Here is a 23,376-nt window from a genome sequence, read left to right on the forward strand (position 1 = left end):
AGCCCAGCAAATCCATGCTGCCATCAGCCAATGGGAACATCTTTTCTTTGTCTACCTTATCTAAACCTGTGATAATCTTGTGCACCTCTAGACCACCCCCCAATCTCCTTCGCTCCCAGGAGAACAACTCCGGCTTCTCCAACCGCACCTTGCAGCTAAAATCCCTCATTTACCTGAACGGAAGCATTCAGGTAAATCTCCCCCGCATTGTCTCAAAGATTTTCCCATTATTCCCGCAGTGCGGTGACCAGAATTGGACTCAATCCTCTTGATGTGGCCCAACCAGAGCTTTGTAAAAGTTCAGCGTAACACCCCCTGATCCTGTACACACAGCCTCTATTTATGAAGCTCAAGGTTCCATAACTTTGCTGATCACACTCTCAATATGTCTATCAATATATTTTCTTTTATTGGTTCCAGGGATTGCTGGTCCGACATCGCGGGTCGGACCAGCAATGCCCATCCCTAATTGCCCTTTAACTAAGTGGCTTGTTTCAGTGAAGAGTCAATCACGCTGCTGTGGCCCTGGAACAAGAGTGAACCAGGTGGGTTTTTACGAAAATTGACAACGGTTTCATGGTCGCCATGAGACTTTTGGGGCTGGATTCTCCGAAATCGCGTTCGCCATCGGCCGGAGAATCCCCGTTTCCGCCGAAATCGGGGGCGACGCTGCTCTTGCGGTTCTCCGCCCACTCCAAAACGGTAGCCCCCCCTGCCGTAAGGACGGCCTCAGGATGTCTCCTGAGGCCCTTACCTGATGCTCCACCCGCCCTGGGCCCGAGTTCCCGTCGGCGTGTGTCGCTCATGCTATTTATTTCCGTGAACGCGGCGTGGCGGCTGCGGACTGAGTGGGAGCCGTTCCGCGGACAGGGTGGGCTTAGGCGGGGGCTTGGGGCACCTTTTGGGGGGGGGGGGGGGGAAGTGGTCAGGGGGTGGCAAACCTGGTCAAGGGGGGACGGTATGTGACAGGCCGGGTCTGTGCGTGGCCGGCGCCATGTTGCACAGTGCGGCCGCTACAGGCATGCACGGCCACACACCCAGCCATTCTCCGGCCATATAAGACCATAAGACACAGGAGCGGAAGTAAGGCCATTCAGCCCATCGAGTCCACTCCACCATTCAATCATGGCTGATTTCAACTCCATTTACCCGCTCTCTCTCCATAGCCCTTAATTCCTCGAGAAATCAAGAATTTATCAACTTCTGTCTTAAAGACACTCAACGTCCCGGCCTCCACCGCCCTCTGTGGCAATGAATTCCACAGACCCACCACTCTCTGGCTGAAGAAATTTCTCCTCATCTCTGTTCTAAAGTGACTCCCTTTTATTCTAAGGCTGTGCCCCTGGGTCCTAGTCTCCCCTGCTAATGGAAACAACTTCCCCACGTCCACCCTATCTAAGCCATTCATTATCTTGTAAGTTTCTATTAGATCTCCCCTCAACCTCCTGAACTCCAATGAATATAATCCCAGGATCCTCAGACGTTCATCGTATGTTAGGCCTACCATTCCTGGGATCATCCGTGTGAATCTCCGCTGGACCCGCTCCAGTGCCAGTATGTCCTTCCTGAGGTGTGGGGCCCAGAATTGTGCACAGTATTCTAAATGGGGCCTAACTAATGCTTTATAAAGCTTCAGAAGTACATCCCTGCTTTTATATTCCAAGCCTCTCGAGATAAATAAATCTGCAGGTAAAGCCGGGGGCTTTTCACTGCGTGTCTGCTAACCTCCCGCCAGACAGAGGATCGGTGCAGCTTTTGCGCCATTTTCTCGGGAGTAAAAGAATCCAGCCCTATATCATTCCAGATATCTTTCACCTGCCATGGTGGGATTCAAACCCAGGTCCCCAGCAGATTAACCTGGGTGTCTGGGCAACGAGTCCAGTGACAATACCATTAGGCCTCCCCATATGCCACCTTCAAAGGTCTATGCACATGAACGCCCAGTCCCTCTGTCCCCACAGAGCGGGATTTTCTGAGCAACACGCCCCATGTTTTTCAACGGCAGAGGTGGCCCACAGCGGGGCCTTCTGCTCCCGCCGTTGTCAACGCGGGTACGCCGGCCCTGGGACCGGAATATCCCAGCGGCGTAAACAGCCGTGAAAATACCCCCTTGGTCAACGTGGTAGGAAACGGAGAAAATTGTCCGGGTAGATTTGAAATCGGAAACATACATTTCAGCTCATTCAACTTAAAATATCGACAGAAGAATAGGGGTAAAACACTTGTGACTCAGTTTGTAGTGACGTCGCCGCCTAATTTTGAGGCCGGATGGTTCCTGGAGAAGAACGACACCATTTTGGAATGGTGCACGGCTGTCACTGGTCAAACCCAGCAAACCAGCGGGAGGAACCAATTTCACGTGAAGTTTGGAAAGATCCACACCTTAAACTTCGATAAATTTCTCACTTTCCTAATTTATGGCCAGACAGAGAATGGCCCGGCTTGTATGAATTTTGAGCAGTTTGTACAGGGCATTGGAAGAGTACATTTCGCTCAAGGTAAAAGCGCCGTGACGAAACATCATCATGCTATGCTGAAACAACGATGGTACACGTTACACCCAGAGATCTTGGCCCGTCTAACCTGTTCTTGGAGAAGATATGCAGTCGGTATTGTGGAATTCCACTGAATGCCATCTCCTCTTGTTTCCACAGGGTGATCGTGGTGAAACTGGTCCTCCAGGGTCTCCAGGTGTTAAAGGAGCGATGGTAAGCAGTAAGTCTGTTCTCGCTTGCTCTCCCCTTTTCCCCCCTCCTCTCCCTCCATCTCCTCCCTCTTCCTTTCCTTCCCCGCTATTTACTCCCCTACTGTCTCCCCTCCCTTTACTCTTTCCCTCACCTTTTTTCGCCCCTCCTCATACTGTTTCCCCTCCCCTCTCCTCCCTTCCTTTATCTCTTTCTCTATCTCCTCACCTCCTCTCCTTCTGTGGACAAATTCTCTCTGTGGTGAAGCTTCTGTGCTGTGACACATGGTCAGCATCACTGGTTGCACGGTAGACTAGATGGTTATACATCCGCGATAGGCTACATTACACACCTTCGGCAAGATTTTCCTCGACCCCCCCCCCCCCCCCACCTGCTTTGCGAGTTCTACCAGTCAGTCCCCCTGCTCTCAACGGGGAATACACGGCAGTGGGGGAAGCCCCAGAATCTCGGCCAAAACTCTGACCAATGTACAATCTGAATTCCACCTTTCATATTCAGGCCACTGAATAGGGTTGCGCGTGATTGGGGGCCATGTTCTTGTTATTTTTATTTTCACTGCACTGTCACCACGACGGCATTTTGAACAACGTGTGATTGGGAAATCAGAGTTAACGTTTCGGGCGGGCGAGCTTTATTCTGATCTAATCTGACATAAAAACGGGAAGCGCTGCAAACACTCGGCAACAACTGCGGAGACAGAAACCGTGTTGACGGGCGGAATCGTTTCAGACCCGCGGGGGCAGGCCTGAGAGGGTTGACGTCAGGTCAGGGAGCTGACCTCCGGCACGATCGCCCTGTGGCAGGTGAAGAGCGGCTACCCAGCCAAAGAGGTCAGGTAGGCGATCTGATTCATTTTATTGCCAGTGGATTCACCCCCACCCCCGCCGCCCGCATCCCCCCCACCCCCGCCGCCCGCGTCCCCCCCCCCTCCCTCCCACCGAGATCCCCCCAAGCCCGACAGGCGCCTGCAGCAGACCCGGGAACGGCCCACAAGGCCTCCCAGCCGTGGCCACTGCTTCTTTTACAAAGATACAAACCCTCCCCCCTCCCCCTCTGATTGAGCCAGCAGCCTCCACAACCTGAATCAAATGGTGGACCTGCAGCCAGTCTCTTCATCAGTCTCCTCCGTGGAGATCTCCCAGGTGGGCACCCTGACCGTCAGGGCATGGGTCACAACCTGGAATGAGTCGCTGACTAGGCCGGCATTTATTGCCCATCCCTAGTCTCCCTTCAGAAGGTGGTGGTGAGCTGCCTTCTTTGAACCGCTGCAGCCCCTGAGGTGTAGGTACACCCACTGTGCTGTTAGGGATAGTGTTCCAGGATTTTGTCCCAACGACAGTGAAGGAAAGGCGATATATTTCCGAGTCAGGAAGGTGACTTGGAGGGGAACCTCCAGGTGATGGGGTTGTCCTTCTAGATGGTAGTGGGCGTGGGTTTGGAAGGTGCTGCGTTAGGAACCTTGATGAGTTGCTGCACTGCATCTTGTAGATGTTGCACACGGCTGCCACTGTTCGTCGGTGGTGGAGGGAGTGAATGTTTGTTGACGGGGGAACAATCAAGCGGGGCTGCTTTGTCCTGGATGGTGTTGAGTTTCTTGAGTGTTATTGGAGCTGCGCTCATCCAGGCAAGTGGAGAGTATTCCATCACACTCCTGACTTGTGCCTTGTAGATAGTAGACAGGTTCTGGGCAGTCAGAAGGTCAGTTCCTTGCCGTAGGATTCCTAGCCTTTGGCCTACTCTGGTAGACATAGTATATAGAATTGTCCTTCTGAAGGGCAACTAGGGTTGGGCAATAAATACTGGCCTAGCCAGTGAAGTCCACATCCCATAAATGAATTTTTAAAAAATAGCTAGTCCAGTTCAGTTTCTGATCAATGGTCACCCCCCAGGATGTTGATTGTGGGGGATTCAGCGATGGTGATGCCAATGAATGTCAAGGGGCAATGGTTAGATCCTCTCTTGTTGGAGATGGCCATTTCCTGGCACTTCAATGTTACTTGCCACTTGTCAGCCCAAGCCTGGATACTATCCAGCTCGTGCTGTATTTGGATATGAATTGTTTCAGTACCTGAGGAGTCGCGAATAATACTGAACATTGTGCAGTCATCAGCGAACATCCCCACTTCTGACCTTATGATGGAAGGCGGGTCATTGATGAAGCAGCTGAAGATGGTTGGGCCCAGGACACTACCCTGAGGAACTCCTGCAGTGATGTCCTGGAGCTGCGATGATTGACCTCCAACCACCACCATCTTCCTTTGTGCCGGGTATGACTCCAACCAGCGGAGAGTTTCCCCCCTGATTCCCATTGACTCCACTTTAGCCAGGGCTCCTTGATGCTATACTCGGTCAAATGCTGCCTTGATGTCAAGGGCAGTCATCTCACCTCAACGTTGGCATTCTGCTCATTGTCCTTGTTTGAACCAAGGCTGTAATGAGGTCAGGAGCTGAGTGACCCTGGCGGAGTAAGTGTCACTTGATGACTCCTTCTACCACTTATCTGACGATCGAGAGTAGGCCAATGGGTGATGATTAGTTGGGTTGGATTTGTCCTGTTCCTTGTGGGCATGACACGCCTGGGCAATTTTCCACATTGCTGAGTAGATGCCAGTGTTGTAGCTGTACTGGAACAGCTTGGCTAGGTACACAGCAGCTTCTGGAGCACAAGTCTTCAGTACTATTACTCCGTCATTGAGGACGGGGACATTCGTGGAGCCTCCTCCTCCAGTAAGTTGTTTAATTGTCCACCACCATTCATGGCTGGATGTGGCAGGACTGCGCAGCTTCGATATGACCCATGGTTGTGAGAACGTTTCGCTGCCGATTGGCACACAAGTCGCTTCACCAGGTTGACACCTCAATTCCCGGTATGCCTGGTGTTGCTCCTGGTTGAACCGGGGTTGATCCCCTGGCTTGGTGGTAGAGTGGGGGGGGGGGATATGCCGAGCCGTGAGGTTACAGATTCTGGCCGAGTGCAATTCTGCATCTGTTGATGGCCACTCTTGAGTTGCTGGATCAGTTCGAAGTCCATCCCGTCTCGCACATTTTGAACACCTCTCACAAATAAGGAAATAAGGAAAAGCTGGCAGAAGGGTTGGTCAGCAGGTTGCACAGATTTGAGGTGATTGACAAAAGAAACAGAGGTGACATGAGGAAATAAAGCAGCGAGTTATTGTGATCTGGAGCCCTCTGCTTGCACATGTGGTGCAAGTGGATTCAGTGGTAACTTTGAAAAGTGAATTGGAAGAATTGGAGGCTATTCGACCCATCGAGTCTGCACCGGCTCTTGGAAAGAGCACCCTACCCAAGGTCAACACCTCCGCCCTATCCCCATAACCCAGTAACCCCACCCAACACTAAGGGCAATTTTGTTCACTAAGGGCAATTTAGCATGGCCAATCCACCTAACCTGCACTTCTTTGGACTGTGGGAGGAAACCGGAGCACCCGGAGGAAACCCACGCACACACGGGGAGGACGTGCAGACTCTGCACAGACAGTGACCCAAGCCGGAATCGAACCTGGGACCCTGGAGCTGTGAAGCAATTGTGCTATCCACAATGCTACCGTGCTGCCCAGTAGCACGAAGTTGAAGAGATAAAAAATGTACAGAGACATACGGAGAGAGAAAAAGCTTGGAGTCAATTCAATCACTCTACCAAGGAGCTGGCAGAGACTCAATGGGCCGAACGGCCGCCTGTACTCTATCATTCTACGATTCTATTGCAGTCGTGGATAACCGGAGTAACTGGTAAATGCCGGGTCTTTCAGTGGTTGAAAGAGTAAAGAAGCGATTAAAGTTCAAAGTGGAGTCTCGCTCTTTACTATCGGTGTTTCAAACAAGTTGCTGCAATAAAAGAAGCATTTCCCAAAGCAGACCAAGGCCAGACTTTTGCTGGTTTTGTCGTCACTTTCACTGCATCCCGGTGCTCCATCTGGTGGCCAAACCAAGTCGACATTATCATCAATATTCCCATTGAGACCGGCTGGGCTTAAACCGTGGGTTAACCTCGGATTTGAATTCGGACTGGGCTCGATTTTAATTCCGTGCAAGTGAACGGGATTTGAATGAGTTGAAATCTCGCTTGGAGTATCTGGCAGACTGTTCAATGTTCTCTCAACCTAATATAGTCTGGTCTGGTTACACCAGAATTCCATATCCATAGAATCGGTAGAATCCCAACAGTGCAGAAGGAGGCCATTCGGCACATCGAGCCTGCACCAACCTAGGAAGAGCCCCCTACCTATGCCCACTATATCCCCGTAAGCCCACCTAACCTGCACATCTTTGGACTTGAAATGATCTCAAGCAATTAAACTGTAAACTTTTCCAGCTTTGTCACAATGTTGAGAAGCAATTTGCCGTTAAATAAATACATTTGGTGCCTTTCTTTGGACCAGGTTTAATTCAGACGCAGGGCTGTGGAGAGACGCAGTGTGCAGAGACGCAGTGCTGTGCAGAGACGCAGTGTGCAGAGACGCAGTGCTGTGCAGAGACGCAGTGTGCAGAGACGCAGTGCTGTGCAGAGACGCAGTGTGCAGAGACGCAGTGCTGTGCAGAGACGCAGTGTGCAGAGACGCAGTGCTGTGCAGAGACGCAGTGTGCAGAGACGCAGTGCTGTGCAGAGACGCAGTGTGCAGAGACGCAGGGCTGTGGAGAGACGCAGGGCTGTGGAGAGACGCAGTGCTGTGGAGAGACGCAGTGTGCAGAGACGCAGGGCTGTGCAGAGACGCAGTGCTGTGCACAGACGCAGGGCTGTGGAGAGACGCAGTGCTGTGCACAGACGCAGGGCTGTGGAGAGACGCAGTGCTGTGCAGAGACGCAGGGCCGTGGAGAGACGCAGGGCTGTGCAGAGACGCAGGGCTGTGCACAGACGCAGGGCTGTGCAGAGACGCAGGGCTGTGCAGAGACGCAGGGCTGTGCAGAGACGCAGTGCTGTGGAGAGACGCAGTGCTGTGGAGAGACGCAGTGCTGTGCAGAGACGCAGGGCTGTGCAGAGACGCAGGGCTGTGCAGAGACGCAGGGCTGTGCAGAGACGCAGTACTGTGGAGAGACGCAGTGCTGTGGAGAGACGCAGTGCTGTGCAGAGACGCAGGGCTGTGCACAGACGCAGGGCTGTGCAGAGACGCAGGGCTGTGCAGAGACGCAGGGCTGTGGAGAGACGCAGGGCTGTGGAGAGACGCAGTGCTGTGGAGAGACGCAGTGCTGTGCAGAGACGCAGGGCTGTGCACAGACGCAGGGCTGTGCAGAGACGCAGGGCTGTGCAGAGACGCAGGGCTGTGCAGAGACGCAGGGCTGTGCAGAGACGCAGGGCTGTGGAGAGACGCAGGGCCGTGCAGAGAAGCAGGGCTGTGCACAGACGCAGGGCTGTGCAGAGACGCAGGGCTGTGCAGAGACGCAGTGCTGTGGAGAGACGCAGTGCTGTGGAGAGACGCAGTGCTGTGCAGAGACGCAGGGCTGTGCACAGACGCAGGGCTGTGCAGAGACGCAGGGCTGTGCAGAGACGCAGGGCTGTGGAGAGACGCAGGGCTGTGGAGAGACGCAGTGCTGTGGAGAGACGCAGTGCTGTGCAGAGACGCAGGGCTGTGCACAGACGCAGGGCTGTGCAGAGACGCAGGGCTGTGCAGAGACGCAGGGCTGTGCAGAGACGCAGTGCTGTGGAGAGACGCAGGGCTGTGGAGAGACGCAGGGCCGTGCAGAGAAGCAGGGCTGTGGAGAGACGCAGGGCCGTACAGAGACACAGGGCTGTGCACAGACGCAGGGCTGTGCACAGACGCAGGGCATTGCAGAGACGCAGGGCTGTGCAGAGACGCAGGGCTGTGCAGAGACGCAGGGCTGTGGAGAGACGCAGTGCTGTGGAGAGACGCAGTGCTGTGCAGAGACGCAGGGCTGTGCACAGACGCAGGGCTGTGCAGAGACGCAGTGCTGTGCACAGACGCAGGGCTGTGCACAGACGCAGGGCTGTGCAGAGAAGCAGGGCTGTGCAGAGACGCAGGGCCGTGCAGACCCCATTCCATCTGCATGACTGAGTTGTAATCTGAGAAATTCGAGTCTCTCCTTTAAAAAAGAAAACTTGCATTTCTGTAGCCCCCCTTTCAGACCCTCTGAGTGGCCCAAAGCACTTCACGGGCAGAGGAGGGCTTTTTGAAATGTCGGGCGAGATCTAACGAAAAGTCCCTTTCTGGACGGGATTAGTGGGGTTGTGGAGGCGGGAATGGCCCCGCTATCAAATGGCTGCAGTGGGAAATGCCCCCCCCCCCCTTCCCCCGCACCTCACCTCATACAGGCAGACCATCCCCGAGCCCGATCCCCGGTGCGCAAGATAATGCCACCTGGGCACCTTGACACTGCCAGCCTGGAACACTAGCAGTGCCCTGCCACCCTAGCAGTGCCACCCAGGCACCCCTGCAATGCCAGGGTGGCACCCAGGTGGCACTGCAAAGGTGACCAGGTGGCACTGCCGGTGTGCCAGGCTGGATGTGCCACCTGTGCCCAGGTGACATCAGAAGTGCCAGCGTGCCGCTCTGCACAGATTCCAACCACCCGGGGGAGACTCCCCCAAGTACCGTTCCGCCTGTGGGGACCGGCGCTAAACAACACCCAGCTGCGGGTCTGCTCGGCAAGGCCGGCAGACCCCGGGACCCGGTTAGATCTGGCATCGGCAGAGTTAAGTGAGGCTTCTCACGGGATCTACCAGCCACATCCCGTCCCAATTCCAGCCGGTAAATCGCACCGATAACCACTAATGTAGGAAACACAGCAGCCAAAATGTGCACAGCAAGCTCCCACAAACAGCAACGTGATAACGATCAGATCATTCCCGTGCCAGCGTCCCCGAACAGGCGCCGGAATGTGGCGACTCGGGGCTTTTCTCAGTAACTTCATTTGAAGCCTACTTGTGACAATCTTCTTCATTTGTTTCGATTGAGGGCTAAGTATTGGTCAGGAAAGTTCCACAGTTCATTTATCACCCATTCCCATCCGCCCTTGAGAAGGTAGCAGTGTGCCACAGTCTGAGTGTAGGATCCCTGTTTATTCAGCAAGGAAATGGTTAACTGCTGGGTCACGTCCTTTGTTTGGATATAATTGCGTCGGGTCCCTGCTTATCCAACAGGAAGAGCTAAGATAACAAGAGTTTAGAAATAAAATTCTTTCAGAATTCAGTGTGCGACTGCCAAAAGCTAGAACAGTTTCAGCAAAACCAACACCTAGATCTCAAAACTGATGGTACGGGCATTTAAAGGAAAACATACTTTGCCGCCAATGAAAAACAGAGGCTGTATAATATTTGCTGAAATCTCACAATTCACATATGGTTAGTCCCGTACAGTTGCAATTGAATAAAGTCATGAGTGTGGTCTAGTCCTCATAATGCTGTGCAACAGAATGGTGGCTTTGAGTTTGCACTCGTATGATTCACCGAGTAACAATTTGCTGACTTTGTTTCTGCTGTTAGAGGTACTTGCCAAGAAGAGACCAGCGTTTTCCAGTGCCGACATGGTGTTGGGAGGGGGGAAATTAGTGAGATTCATGGGCGAAATTCTCCGACCCCCCGCCGGGTCGGAGAATCGCCGGGGGCTGGCGTGAATCCCGCCCCCGCCGGTTGCCGAAGTCTCCGGCACCGCAGATTCGGCGGGGGCGGGAATCGCGCCGTGCCGGTTGGCGGGCCCCCCCCCTGCTCGATTCTCCGGCCCGGATGGGCCGAAGTCCCGCCGCTAAAATGCCTGTCCCGCCGGCGTAAATTAAATCACCTACCTTACCGGCGGGACAAGGCGGTGCGGGCGGGCTCCGGGGTCATGGGGGGGGTCGCGGGGCAATCTGGCCCCGGGGGGTGCCGCCACGGTGGCCTGGCCCGCGATCGGGGCCCACCAATCTTTCCCTTCCGCCTCCGCCACGGCCTCCACCATGGCGGAGCGGAAGAGACTCCCTCCACTGTGCATGCGCGGGAATGCTGTCAGCGGCCGCTGACGCTCCCGCGCATGCGCCGCCCGGAGATGTCATTTCCGCGCCAGCTGGCGGGGCACCAAAGGCCTTTTCCGCCAGCTGGCGGGGCGGAAATTCGTCCGCCGCCGGCCTAGCCCCTCAATGTTGGGGCTCGGCCCCCAAAGATGCGGAGCATTCCGCATCTTTGGAGCGGAGCGATGCCCGTCTGATTTGCGCCGTTTTGGGCGCCAGTCGGCGGACATCGCGCCATTTCCAGAGAATTTCGCCCTATCTGAAATTGCGCACGCGCGCACACGTGCACATTCATCCTTGTAGCTGTTTATAGAAGCACACATTTATTCTGTTCCCCCACCAATGATTCCTGGCTTGGGGACATCAAAAATAGTCAATGAAATAACATTTGAGAAAGGGATATAGAAATAAAGAATGAAAAGGGAACATTGGTGGCCTTTTTTGGCTGCAGGATTAGAAGGGAGAATTATGACGGCTCAGATGTCTCTGAAAGTAATAGTGATCATCTTTTGTTTCTACGATGTCAATTGTATTGTCATATGTACATACAAATGGATCAATGACTTGTGATGGGGAAGAGGTCCAGTGTATCATGAACTGCCACACATTGCTCTCTGATTTTCGACATCCTGATGTCAGCAAATAATTGGCATATTGCAGTTAATCACCCCATGAATTTCATGAACTTTCTAGATTCGCACATAAATGGCCTATTAAACTGACCACAGAAAGTTAAATCTAGGAATTAACATCATAAGAGTCCTTTTGAGAACATGTCAATTGTTAATGACGGTTGAACAACTTCTCTGGCCCAGGAAATTAACAATACGAGCGCGGAGTATCATTTCTTCAGGTTATGAATCGTTGTCGGAGATTCGAAAAACGTCATTTAAATTCAGAAATTTCTTTCTTTCTTTTCCTTTCTGTCACTTTCCTCCCTCCCTCCCTCTATCCAATCGTTCTTTCTCTCTATTTCTTTTCTCTGGACATGATTTGAATCTAATTCACCCTTTTTTTCAGTCCTTATTCTGTTTATATCTCAATCCTTCATCCCCTTTGGTTGTGGCGATGTGTCATCTGTCCTGTTATTAGGCCCCGACTAGTTTGTTTCCCTCACAATGCTATTGTCAGCCCACAAATCTGGAACTTCCTGGTCAAAAAAGAAGTGTTAAAACATAAATGCGCCCAAACAGGTAATAATAATCTTTATTAGTGTCACAAGTAGGCTTACATTAACACTGCAATGAAGTTACTGTGAAAAGCCCCTAGTCGCCACATTCCGGCGCCTGTTCGGGTACACAGGGAGAATTCAGAATGTCCAATTCACCTAACGAGCACGTCTTTCGGGACTTGCGGGAGCACCAGGAGGAAACCTTCGCAGACACGGGGAGACCATGCAGACTCCAACTGGAAACCATGGCTCAATCGCGAGATTAACTCCCTACTGAAGGACAGGTCTGAGGCATTCAAGCCAGACGACCCTGACCTATACAAGAAATCCAGGTACGACCTCCGCGAAGCCATCAGAGATGACAAGAGAGAATATCAAACCAAGCTAGAGTCACAGACAGACTCTTGGCAGTTGTGGCAAGGACTAAACAACATAACGGGCTATAAAGCGAAGCCGAGCAGTATCTCCGGCAGCAGCGCACCCCTCACCGATAAACTCAATGCATTCTATGCTCGGTTCGAGCAGGTAACCAACAATCCGCTGTTGAGTGCCCCAGCAGCCCATAACTCACTCATACCCATCATCACAGCTTCCGAAGTCAGATCGGCCTTCCTGAAAGTGAACCCTCGGAAGGCGACGGGCATGGACGGGATCCCTGATCGTGCACTCATAGCCTGCGTGGACCAGCTGGCAGAGGACATCTTTAACCTGTCCCTACTCCACTCCGAGGTCCCCACCTGCTTCAAGAAGACCACCATCATACCGGTGCCAAAGAAGAACCAGACAACATGCCTCAATGACTACCATCCGGTGGCCCTCACTTCAGTCGTAATGAAGTGCTTCGAGAGGTTGATCATGAAGAGCATCACCTCCATACTCCCAGAATGCATTGATCCACTGCAATTCAGATTTTTGGATAATTGGGGCTCATTCTGGGGTCAGTGGGACCTCTACAAACGGGATGGTCTACACCTGGACCAGAGGGGTACCAATATCCTGGGGGGGAAATTTGCTAATGCTCTTCTAGGGTTTAAACTAGTTCAGGGGCTTGGGAACCTGAATTGTAGCTCCAGTATACAGGAGGTTGAGAGTAGTGAGGTCATGAGTAAGGTTTTAAAGTTGCAGGAGTGTACCGGCAAGCAGGAAGGTGCTTTAAAGTGTGTCTTCTTCAATGCCAGGATCATCCGGAATAAGGTGGGTGAACTTGCGGCATGGGTTGGTACCTGGGACTTCGATGTTGTGGCCATTTCGGAGACATGGATAGAGCAGGGACAGGAATGGTTGTTGCAGGTGCCGGGGTTTAGATATTTCAGTAAGCTCAGGGAAAGTGGTACAAGAAGGGGAGGGGTGGCATTGTTAGTCAAGAACAGTATTATGGTGGCAGAAAGGACGTTTGATGAGGACTCGTCTACTGAGGTAGTATGGGCTGAGGTTAGAAACAGGAAAGGAGAGGTCACTCTGTTAGGGGTTTTCTATAGGCCTCCGAAAAGTTCCAGAGATGTAGAGGAAAGGATTGCAAAGATGATTCAGGATAGGAGCGAAAGCAACAGGGTAGTTGTTGTGGGGGACTTTAACTTTCCAAATATTGACCGGAAACGCTATAGTTCGAGTACATTAGATGGGTCCGTTTTTGTCCAATGTGTGCAGGAGGGTTTCCTGACACAGTATGTAGATAGGCCAACGAGAGGCGAGGCTGTATTGGATTTGGTACTGGATAATGAACCAGGACAGGTGTTAGATTTGGAGGTAGGTGAGCACTTTGGTGATAGTGACCACAATTCGATTACGTTTACTTTAGTGATGGAAAGGGATAGTTATATACCGTAGGGCAAGAGTTATATCTGGGAGAAAGCCAATTATGATGCGATGAGGCAAGACTTAGGATGCATCGGATGGAGAGGAAAACTGCAGGGGATGGGCACAATGGAAATGTGGAGCTTGTTCAAGGAACAGCTACTGCGTGTCCTTGATATACCTGTCAGGCAGGGAGGAAGTGGTCAAGCGAGGGAACCGTGGTTTACTAAAGCAGTCGAAACACTTGTCAAGAGGAAGAAGGAGGCTTATGTAAAGATGAGACATGAAGGTTCAGTTAGGGGGCTTGAGAGTTACAAGTTAGCTAGGAAGGACCGAAAGAAAGAGCTAAGAAGAGCCAGGAGGGGACATGAGAAGTCTTTGACAGGTAGGATCAAGGATATCCCTAAAGCTTTCTATAGATGTCAGGAATAAATGAATGACTAGGGTAAGAGTAGGGCCAGTCAAGGACAGTAGTGGGAAGTTGTGCGTGGAGTCCGAGGAGATAGGAGAGGTGCTAAATGAATATTTTTCGTCAGTATTCACACAGGAAAAAGACAATGTTGTCGAGGAGAATACTGACATTCAGGCTACTAGACTAGAAGGGCTTGAGGTTCATAAGGAGGAGGTGTTAACAATACTGGAAAGGGTGAAAATAGATAAGTCCCCTGGGCCGGATGGGATTTATCCTAGGATTCTCTGGGAAGCTAGGGAGGAGATTGCTGAGCCTTTGACTTTGATCTTTAAGTCATCTTTGTCTACAGGAATAGTGCCAGAAGACTGGAGGTTAGTAAATGTTGTCCCCTTGTTCAAGAAGGGGAGTAGAGACAACCCCGGTAACTATAGACAAGTGAGCCTTACTTCTGTTGTGGGCAAAGTCTTGGAAAGGTTTATAAGAGATAGGATGTATAATCATCTGGAAAGGAATAATTTGATTAGAGATGAAAATAAATGAAATGAAAATCGCTTATTGTCACAAGTAGGCTTCAAATGAAGTTACTGTGAAAAGCCCCTAGTCACCACATTCCGGTGCCTGTTCAGGGAGGCTGGTACGGGAATTGAACCGTGCAGCTGGCCTGCCTTGGTCTGCTTTCAAAGCCAGCGATTTAGCCCTGTGCTAAACAGATAGTCAACACGGTTTTGTGAAGGGTAGGTCGTGCCTCACAAACCTTATTGAGTTCTTTGAGAAGGTGACCAAATAGGTGGATGAAGGTAAAGCAGTTGATGTGGTGTATATGGGTTTCAGTAAAGCGTTTGATAAGGTTCCCCATGGTAGGCTACTGCAGAAAATACGGAGGCATGGGATTCAGGGTGATTTAGCAGTTTGGATCAGAAATTGGCTAGCTGGAAGAAGACAAAGGGTGGTGGTTGATGGGAAATGTTCAGACTGGAGTCCAGTTACTAGTGGTGTACCACAAGGATCTGGCTTGGGGCCACTGCTGTTTGTCATTTTTATAAATGACCTGGAGGAGGGCGTAGAAGGATGGGTGAGTAAATTTGCAGATGACACTAAAGTCGGTGGAGTTGTGGACAGTGCAGTAGGATGTTACAAGTTGCAGAGGGACATAGATAAGCTGCAGCGTTGGGCTGAGAGGTGGCAAATGGAGTTTAATGCAGAAAAGTGTGAGGTGATTCATTTTGGAAGGAATAACAGGAGTACTGGGCTAATGGTAAGATTCTTGATGTGGAGATGCCGGCGTTGGACTGGGGTGAGCACAGTACGAAGTCTTACAACACCAGGTTAAAGTCCAACAGGTTTGTTTCAAACACTAGCTTTCGGAGCGCTGCTCCTTCCTCAGGTGAATGAAGAGGTATGTTCCAGAAACAAATATATAGACAAATTCAAAGCTGCCAGACAATGCTTGGAATGCGAGCATTAGCAGGTGGTTAAATCTTTACAGATCCAGAGATGGGGTAACCCCAGGTTAAAGAGGTGTGAATTGCATCAAGCCAGGACAGTTGGTAGGATTTCGCAGGCCAGATGGTCGGGGATGAATGTAATGCGACATGAATCCCAGGTCCCGGTTGAGGCCGCACTCATGTGTGCGGAACTTGGCTATAAGCTTCTGCTCAGCGATTCTGCGTTGTCGCGCGTCCTGAAGGCCGCCTTAGAGAACGCTTACCCAGAGATCAGAGGCTGAATGCCCTTGATTGCTGAAGTGTTCCCCGACTGGAAGGGAACATTCCTGCCTGGTGATTGTCGCGCGATGTCCGTTCATTCGTTGTCGCAGCGTCTGCATGGTCTCGCCAATGTACCACGCTTCGGGACATCCTTTCCTGCAGCGTATGAGGTAGACAACGTTGGCCGAGTCGCACGAGTATGTACCGCGTACCTGGTGGGTGGTGTTCTCACGTCTAATGATGGTATCCATGTCGATGATCTGGCACGTCTTGCAGAGATTACCATGACAGGGTTGTGTGGTGTCGTGGTCACTGTTCTGAAGGCTGGGTAGTTTGCTGCAAACAATGGTTTGTTTGAGGTTGCGCGGTTGTTTGAAGGCAAGCAGTGGGGGGGGGTGGGGATGACCTTGGCAAGATGTTCATCTTCATCAATGACGTGTTGAAGGCTGTGAAGAAGATGTCATAGTTTCTCCGCTCCGGGGAAGTACTGGACGACGAAGTGTATTCTGTCGGTTGTGTCCCATGTTTGTCTTCTGAGGAGGTCGGTGCGGTTTTTCGCTGTGGCGCATTGGAACTGTCGATCGATGTGTCGAATGCCATATCCCGTTCGTACGAGGGCATCTTTCAACGTCTGTAGATGTCTGTTACGCGCCTCCTCGTCTGAGCAGATCCTGTGTATACGGAGCGCTTGTCCATAGGGGATGGCTTCTTTAATGTGTTTAGGGTGGAAGCTGGAGAAGTGGAGCATCGTGAGGTTATCCGTGGGCTTGCGGTAAAGCGAAGTGCTGAGGTGACCGTCCTTGATGGAGACGAGTGTGTCCAAGAATGCAACTGATTTTGGAGAGTAGTCCATGGTGAGTCTGATGGTTGGATGGAACTTATTAATGTCATCGTGTAGTCGTTTCAGTGATTCTTCGCCGTGGGTCCAAAGGAAAAAAATGTCATTGATGTATCTGGTGTATAACGTCGGTTGAAGGTCCTGTGCGGTGAGTAGGTCCTGTTCAAACTTGTGCATGAAGATGTTGGCGTATTGGGGTGCGAATTTGGTCCCCATGGCTGTTCCGTGCGTCTGAATGAAGAACTTGTTGTCGAAGGTGAAGACGTTGTGATCCAGAACGAAGCGGATGAGTTGCAGAATTGCGTCTGGAGATTGGCAGTTGTCGGTGTTGAGTACTGAGGCTATTGCAGCAATGCCGTCGTCATGGGGGATGCTGGTGTAGAGTGCCGAGACGTCCATTGTGACGAGGAATGTTCCTGGTTCAACTGGTCCATGGGTGCTGAGTTTCTGTAGGAAGTCCGTCGTGTCGCGACAGAAGCTGGGTGTACCTTGTACGATGGGTTTCAAGATGCCCTCGATGTAGCCAGAGAGGTTCTCACACAGGGTCCCATTGCCTGAAACGATAGGGCGGCCTGGTGTGTTGGCCTTATGTATTTTCGGGAGGCAGTAGAGATCTCCAATGCGGGGAGTACGTGGGATGAGAGCACGTAGGGTGCTCTGAAGATCTGGATCCAAGGTCTTGATCAGTCTGTTAAGTTGGCGGATGTGTTCCTTGGTCGGTTCTGCGGGTAACTGTCTGTAGTGTTCTTGGTTGTTCAGTTGTCAGTATACTTCTTTGCAGTAGTCCGTTCTGTTCAGTATGACAGTGTCTGCTGGTTTGATGACGATGCTGCGGTTGGTCTTGAGAGCGTGGATGGCATTGCGTTGTGCTTGGGTGACGTTCGGGGCTGTCTTGTGAATGCGACTGATGAATCTGGCATTGACGCGACTCCTGACGGCTTGAGCATACATGTCGAGTCTAGGGCAGCGGCCTTCCGGAGGGGTCCAATTCGACTCTTTCCTGTTCGGTTGCCGCACCGCAGATCTCTCGGTCTGCTGTTCCGATTCATTGGTAGTCTGCTTGGGTTCGCTGTTGGCCTCTTGGGGTCTATGGAAGAATTCCCGGAGCCGGTACGATTCTTGGCAGTGTGGATGAGCAGAGAGATCTCGGTGTCCATGTACATAGATCCCTGAAAGTTGCCACCCAGGTTGAGAGGGTTGTTAAGAAGGCGTATGGTGTGTTAGATTTTATTGGTAGAGGGATTGAGTTTCGGAGACATGAGGTCATGTTGCAGCTGTACAAAACTCTGGTGCGGCCGCATTTAGAGTATTGCGTGCAATTCTGGTCACCGCATTATAGGAAGGATGTGGAAGCATTGGAAAGGGTACAGAGGAGATTTACCAGAATGTTGCCTGGTATGGAGTGAAGATCTTATGAGGGAAGGCTGGGGGACTTGAGGCTGTTTTCGTTAGAGAGAAGAAGGTTAAGAGGTGACTTAATTGAGGCATACAAGATGATCAGAGGATTACATAGGGTGGACAGTGAGAGCCTTTTTCCTCGGATGGTGATGTCGAGCACGAGGGGACATAACTTTAAATTGAGGGGAGATAGATATAGGACAGATGTCAGAGGTAGGTTCTTTACTCAGCGAGTAGTAAGGGCGTGGAATGCCCTGCCTGCAACAGTGGTGGACTCGCCAACGCTAAGGGCATTCAAATGGTCATTGGATAGACATATGGACGATAAGGGAATAGTGTAGATGGGCTTTAGAGTGGTTTCACAGGTCGGCGCAACATCGAGGGCCGAAGGGCCTGTGCTGCGCTGTAATGTTCTCTGTTCTACCGTTACAACCGGTCCACAGTAGACGCCATTTCCCTGGCCCTACACTCATCCCCAGAGCATCTCGACAACAAGAACTCCTACATCAGACTCCTATTTATTGACTACAGCTCCGCCTTCAACACCATAATCCCAGCCAAGCTCATATCAAAGCTCCAAAACCTAGGACTTGGCGCCCCACTCTGCAACTGGATCCTCGATTTTCTGACCAACAGACCACAATCAGTAAGAATGAACAACAACACCTCCTCCACAATAGTCCTCAACACCGGCGCCCCGCAAGGCTGCGTACTTAGACCCCTACTCTACTCCCTGTACACACACGACTGCGTGGCAAAATTTGGTTCCAGCTCCATCTACAGGTTTGCTGACGGTACAACCATAGTGGGCCGGATCTCGAATAACGATGAGTCCGAATACAGGAGGGAGATAGAGAACCTAGCGGAGTGGTGCAGCGACAACGATCTCTCCCTCAATGCCAGCAAAAATAAAGAGCTGGCCATTGACTTCAGGAAGCAAAGTACTGTACACACCCCTGTCAGCATCAACGGGGCCGGGGTGGAGATGGTTAGCAGTTTCAAATTCCTCAGGTTGCACATCTCCAAAAATCTGTCCTGGTCCACCCACGTCGAATCTACCACCAAGAAAGCACAACAGCGCCTATACTTCCTCAGGAAAGTAAGGAAATTCAGCATGTCCACATTAACCCTTACCAATCTTTACAGATGCACCATAGAAAGCATCCTATCTGGCTGCATCACAGCCTGGTATGGCAACTGCTCGTAGGACCGCAAGAAACTTCAAAGAGTCGTGAACATCGCCCAGTCCATCACACAAACCTGCCTCCCATCCATTGACTCCATCTACACCACCCACTGCCTGGGGAAAGCGGGCAGCATAATCAAAGACCCCTCCCACCCGGCTTACTCACTCTTCCAACTTCTTCCATCGGGCAGGAGATACAGAAGTCTGAGATCACGCATGAGCAGACTCAAAAACAGTTTCTTCTCCACTGTTACCAGACTCTTAAATGACCCTCTTATAGACTGACCTCATTAACACTACACCCTGTATGCGTCATCCGATACCAGTTCTTATGTAGTTACATTGTATATGTTGTGTTGCCCTATTATGTATTTTCTTTTCTTCCCTTTTCTTCCCATGTAGTTAATGATCTGTTGAGCTACTCACAGAAAAATACTTTTTACTGTACCTCGGTACACGTGACAATAAACAAATCCAATCCAATCCAATCCATGGAGACAGTGACCCAAGTGGGGAATTTAACCCGAGTCCCTGGTGCTGTGAAGCAGCAGTGCTAACCACTGTGCCGCCGTCCAGTCCTGGCACCAGATGCTGTTCTACCAGAGCTGGGCCAACAAATTAAAAATACTCAACTGCCTTGTTTCTTCAATTGTAAATTAAGAAATCACAAATGTACAAACCTGGCCTCAACGTGAGATCTCTTGAAAACATGACAGAATTTCTTACTTAATTTTATTTTTGTATAGCTTTCAAACAGTCTGCATTTTCCCTGTATTAAAATGGTCAAGCTTCATTGAAAAACGCACATACCAACATGTCCCATTGGAGCAGGGCTCTTTACCACCGATGTAATGGAAGAATTCGATACCCCCGGTGCACGCGTGGAGTACATACCCGAGGCTTCATGCTGTGAACAATGACCTTCTGTTCTCTGGTTTTAATGGACAGAAAGTCCAGGGCTGGGGTTGCAGAATGTTCTGTTAAGCACCACAAGTTTACGTCAGAAGCAGAGAAATGGAAAACCGCCCCTCTATTTTGATTAAATCAAGTTGACTGCGGCCCTGGACACCCGCTCCCTCCCATTGTCTACGCCGTACAGTTTGAAGATTATAGCTGTAAGCATTTACAGTTTGAGCGTCATTTTAGCACTCCCTACCTCACTTTGGAAGTGTCAAGTACAGGTGCGCAAAAAAACAGACAGACAGGAAGAGCTGCCGACAAAGCTCTCTTGTGCTGTTTCTTTTCTATAATTCTGTTGAAATCGTTAATGCTCGAAAGATTTATATTTACAGCGAGCCCGATCACAACTCTTGGAGCGGGTCATTCGGCCCATTTAATCCCTGAGATAGAAAGCTCCGGGTTCCAGTCCCACTCCGGGCGGAATTCTCCCATTTGGGACTAAGGTCCGTGGTGGGGGCAGGGGCGGGGCAGTGTTTCCTGTTGTAATGGCTGATGGGTAACCATGCCATAGGCTGGATTCTCCGCAAATGGGGCTATGTCCCCACGCCGTCAGACAAAACGCTGGCGTTTCACGCCAGACTTTCCTTAAAATAATTAAGACCTCTGCACCTACCTGCAGGGGGCTGGCATTGCCGCAGCTTTAGCGGCGGATACGGGCCCCTGCACTTCCGGTTCCAAGTCCGCGCATGCGCAGGGTGGCAGCCTCCAGCGGCCGCGCCGATCGCGATGGCGGACTGAGCCGGCGCACCAACAAAGAAGGTCCCAATGATCTGCCCCATGCCGCTCCCTCAAACCCACCCGATTGGCACCCTGGCCGACCATAAGGCCCCCCCCCCGATACCTGACCCCCGCGCCCCCCACCAGGGCTTGCCGCGGACTGAATCCCGACTGGTCAGACATGGTTAGGACCACGCGCTCGGGAATTCGGCCGGTCGGGACCCGAGCATCGCTGGGAGGGCCTCTGGCAATGGCCCCCCCCCCCTAGTCGCGCCGTGTAAATCGGGGATGTGGCGCCGGGCCCACTTCGGGCGTGAAAGTCGATTCTCCGCCCCCGCGCCAAACGTGATTTCGGCAGGCAACTGCGGAGAACCCACCCCATATCTTTCATCCCTGGCCAAATTAATGATGCATGGGTGGGGGGGTTATTTCGCTATCTTCTGTGGCGGGGCAAGTGTGATGGCGCACATCCTGCCATCGTACCTGGTGCCGTATTCAAAAGGCGCCCGCCATCACTGATCCACCAGTGGAGGAAGAAGATGGATCTCCTTGAAGACACTGAAGATGCAGCTGATGGATGCCCCCCCCCCCCCCCCCCCACTGCTGTGGCGTTCCAGGGCCAAGGCGGCCACTTGTCGAGTTTTATGAACTTGTTAGATTTGGACATGAATTGACCATTGAACCCGCCACAGAAAGTCAAGTTGAGTAAACAACCTCTCTGACTCCGAAAATGAAGTGTGTCAGTGTGGAATCTAATTCCTTCAGACTTCACTTTTCTCGCTGTCTCCCTCTCTTTCCAATCTTTCCTTCTCCCTCTTTCTGAACATGGGCCGGGTCCCTCCGATCCCGTGCCCAGGTCCTGACGCCGGCATCAAAAGAGGCGCGAGCAACTCCAGCGTCGAAAATAAAATCACATCTTTAACACTCAGCTGGGCAATAGACCAGCTGGCTCAGACAGAGGAAGCAGCACCTGTCATTTCATGGAAAGAGAAAACCAGTCAGCCGCGTTTAAACCCCGTCAGATCTTTGATTTGCAAGCCTTTCATTTCTCTGTGAGATTGATTTTACTAGGCTGTGATTGGCAGTCTCCACACACTCCCATCTCCCTTCATGCTTGAGTGACTTTGAAATAGTCAGCTGTGAAACTAACAGAAAGCACGTAACTCTCTTTGGTGTGGTCCAGGAGCTGTCAATCAGAGTCTGATGTTCATAAACATTAATGTGAGTTTCACAGCTGACTACTTCAAAGTCCCTTAAAAAGTTATTAGGCCCCGGTGGGCTTGTTGCCCACCCGATGCTATTAGTTCACACAATCTGTAACTTTCTGGGCAAAAAGTACGTAAGCATAATTGTCCATGCTCAATTGCCCCCCTTAGTGTCCGGAGATTTGTGGTGGGGTTTCAGGAATAGGGCGGGAGCCTGGATAGGGTGCTCTTTCGGAACGTTGGTGCAGACTGAATGGGTCGAATGGCCTCCTTCTACACTGTAGGGATTCTATGATTCTGTAATTGCGCACAAAGAAATCTAACTAACAGCATGGCTAACAATTCCAAGAACTACTGGTCCCATTTCCCCTTCCCACCTCCCCCGACCCCAGGAGTGGGTTTGGGACTGAGAAACGGTCTTGTAGGTCCGTCCACACAGCAAACATTCTACCCAATCTGCTTATTGTTTTGCTATTTTGCAAATGATCCGATCGTTTGGTGTCATTTCTGTGGTCTTTGTGTTTACTCTGGTTGACTCGAGTAAATTCTGAATGGTTAATATTTACACTATGGCTTGTGCTGGGATCTGAAATAATTATGGGCTATAACGTAATGATTTGTAATATCTACACTTAACAAGAGGATCTTTTTAAAAATCAGTTTTTGGTGTATCCTTTTTATGTGTGGTTGAGCAATTTGGAATATCCGTTTCATCGCAATCGCGTTGATACAGATCCACTCCAGGGGCGAAATTCTCCAGTATCGGCGCGATGTCCGCCGACCGGCGCCAAAAACGGCACAAATCAGTCCGGCATCGCGCCGCCCCAAAGGTGCAGAATCCTCCGCATCTTGGGGGGCCGAGCCCTAACCTTGAGGGGCTAGGACTGCGCCGGACTGATTTCCGCCCCGCCAGCTGGCGGGAAAGCCCTTTGGTGCCCCGCCAGCTGGCGCGGAAATGACGTTGCCAGGCGGCGCATGCGCGGGAGCGTTAGCAGCCACTCACGGCATCCCCGTGCAGGTGCTGTGGAGGGGGTCTCTTCCACCTCCGCCACAGTGGAGACCGTGGCGAAGGCGGAAGGAAAAGAGTGCCCCCACGGCACAGGCCCGCCCGCGGATCGGTGGGCCTCGATCGCGGGCCAGGCCACCGTGGGGGCACCCCCCGGGGCCAGATCGCCCCCGCCCCCCCCCCCCCCCCCCCCCCCCCAGGACCCCGGAGCCCGCCTGCGCCGCCCTGGCCCGCCGGTAAGAGAGGTGGTTTAATCCACGCCGGCGGGACAGGCATTCTAGCAGCGGGACTTCGGCCCATCCGGGCCGGAGAATCGCGGGGG

General features: G+C 51.7%; 1 protein-coding gene across 1 annotated transcript in view; it reads left to right on the forward strand.

Moving 5' to 3' along the window:
* The window catches only part of col27a1b (collagen, type XXVII, alpha 1b), a 699,034-nt gene that overhangs the window by 402,956 nt on the left and 272,702 nt on the right, over positions 1-23,376 (forward strand). The window contains exon 25 of the mRNA XM_072487808.1: positions 2,655-2,708. Within this exon, the coding sequence (XP_072343909.1) occupies positions 2,655-2,708 (54 nt within the window). The remainder of the gene's footprint in view (positions 1-2,654; positions 2,709-23,376) is intronic.

The sequence above is a fragment of the Scyliorhinus torazame genome, chromosome 22 (assembly GCF_047496885.1).
Source record: "Scyliorhinus torazame isolate Kashiwa2021f chromosome 22, sScyTor2.1, whole genome shotgun sequence".
Lineage (NCBI taxonomy): Eukaryota > Metazoa > Chordata > Chondrichthyes > Carcharhiniformes > Scyliorhinidae > Scyliorhinus > Scyliorhinus torazame.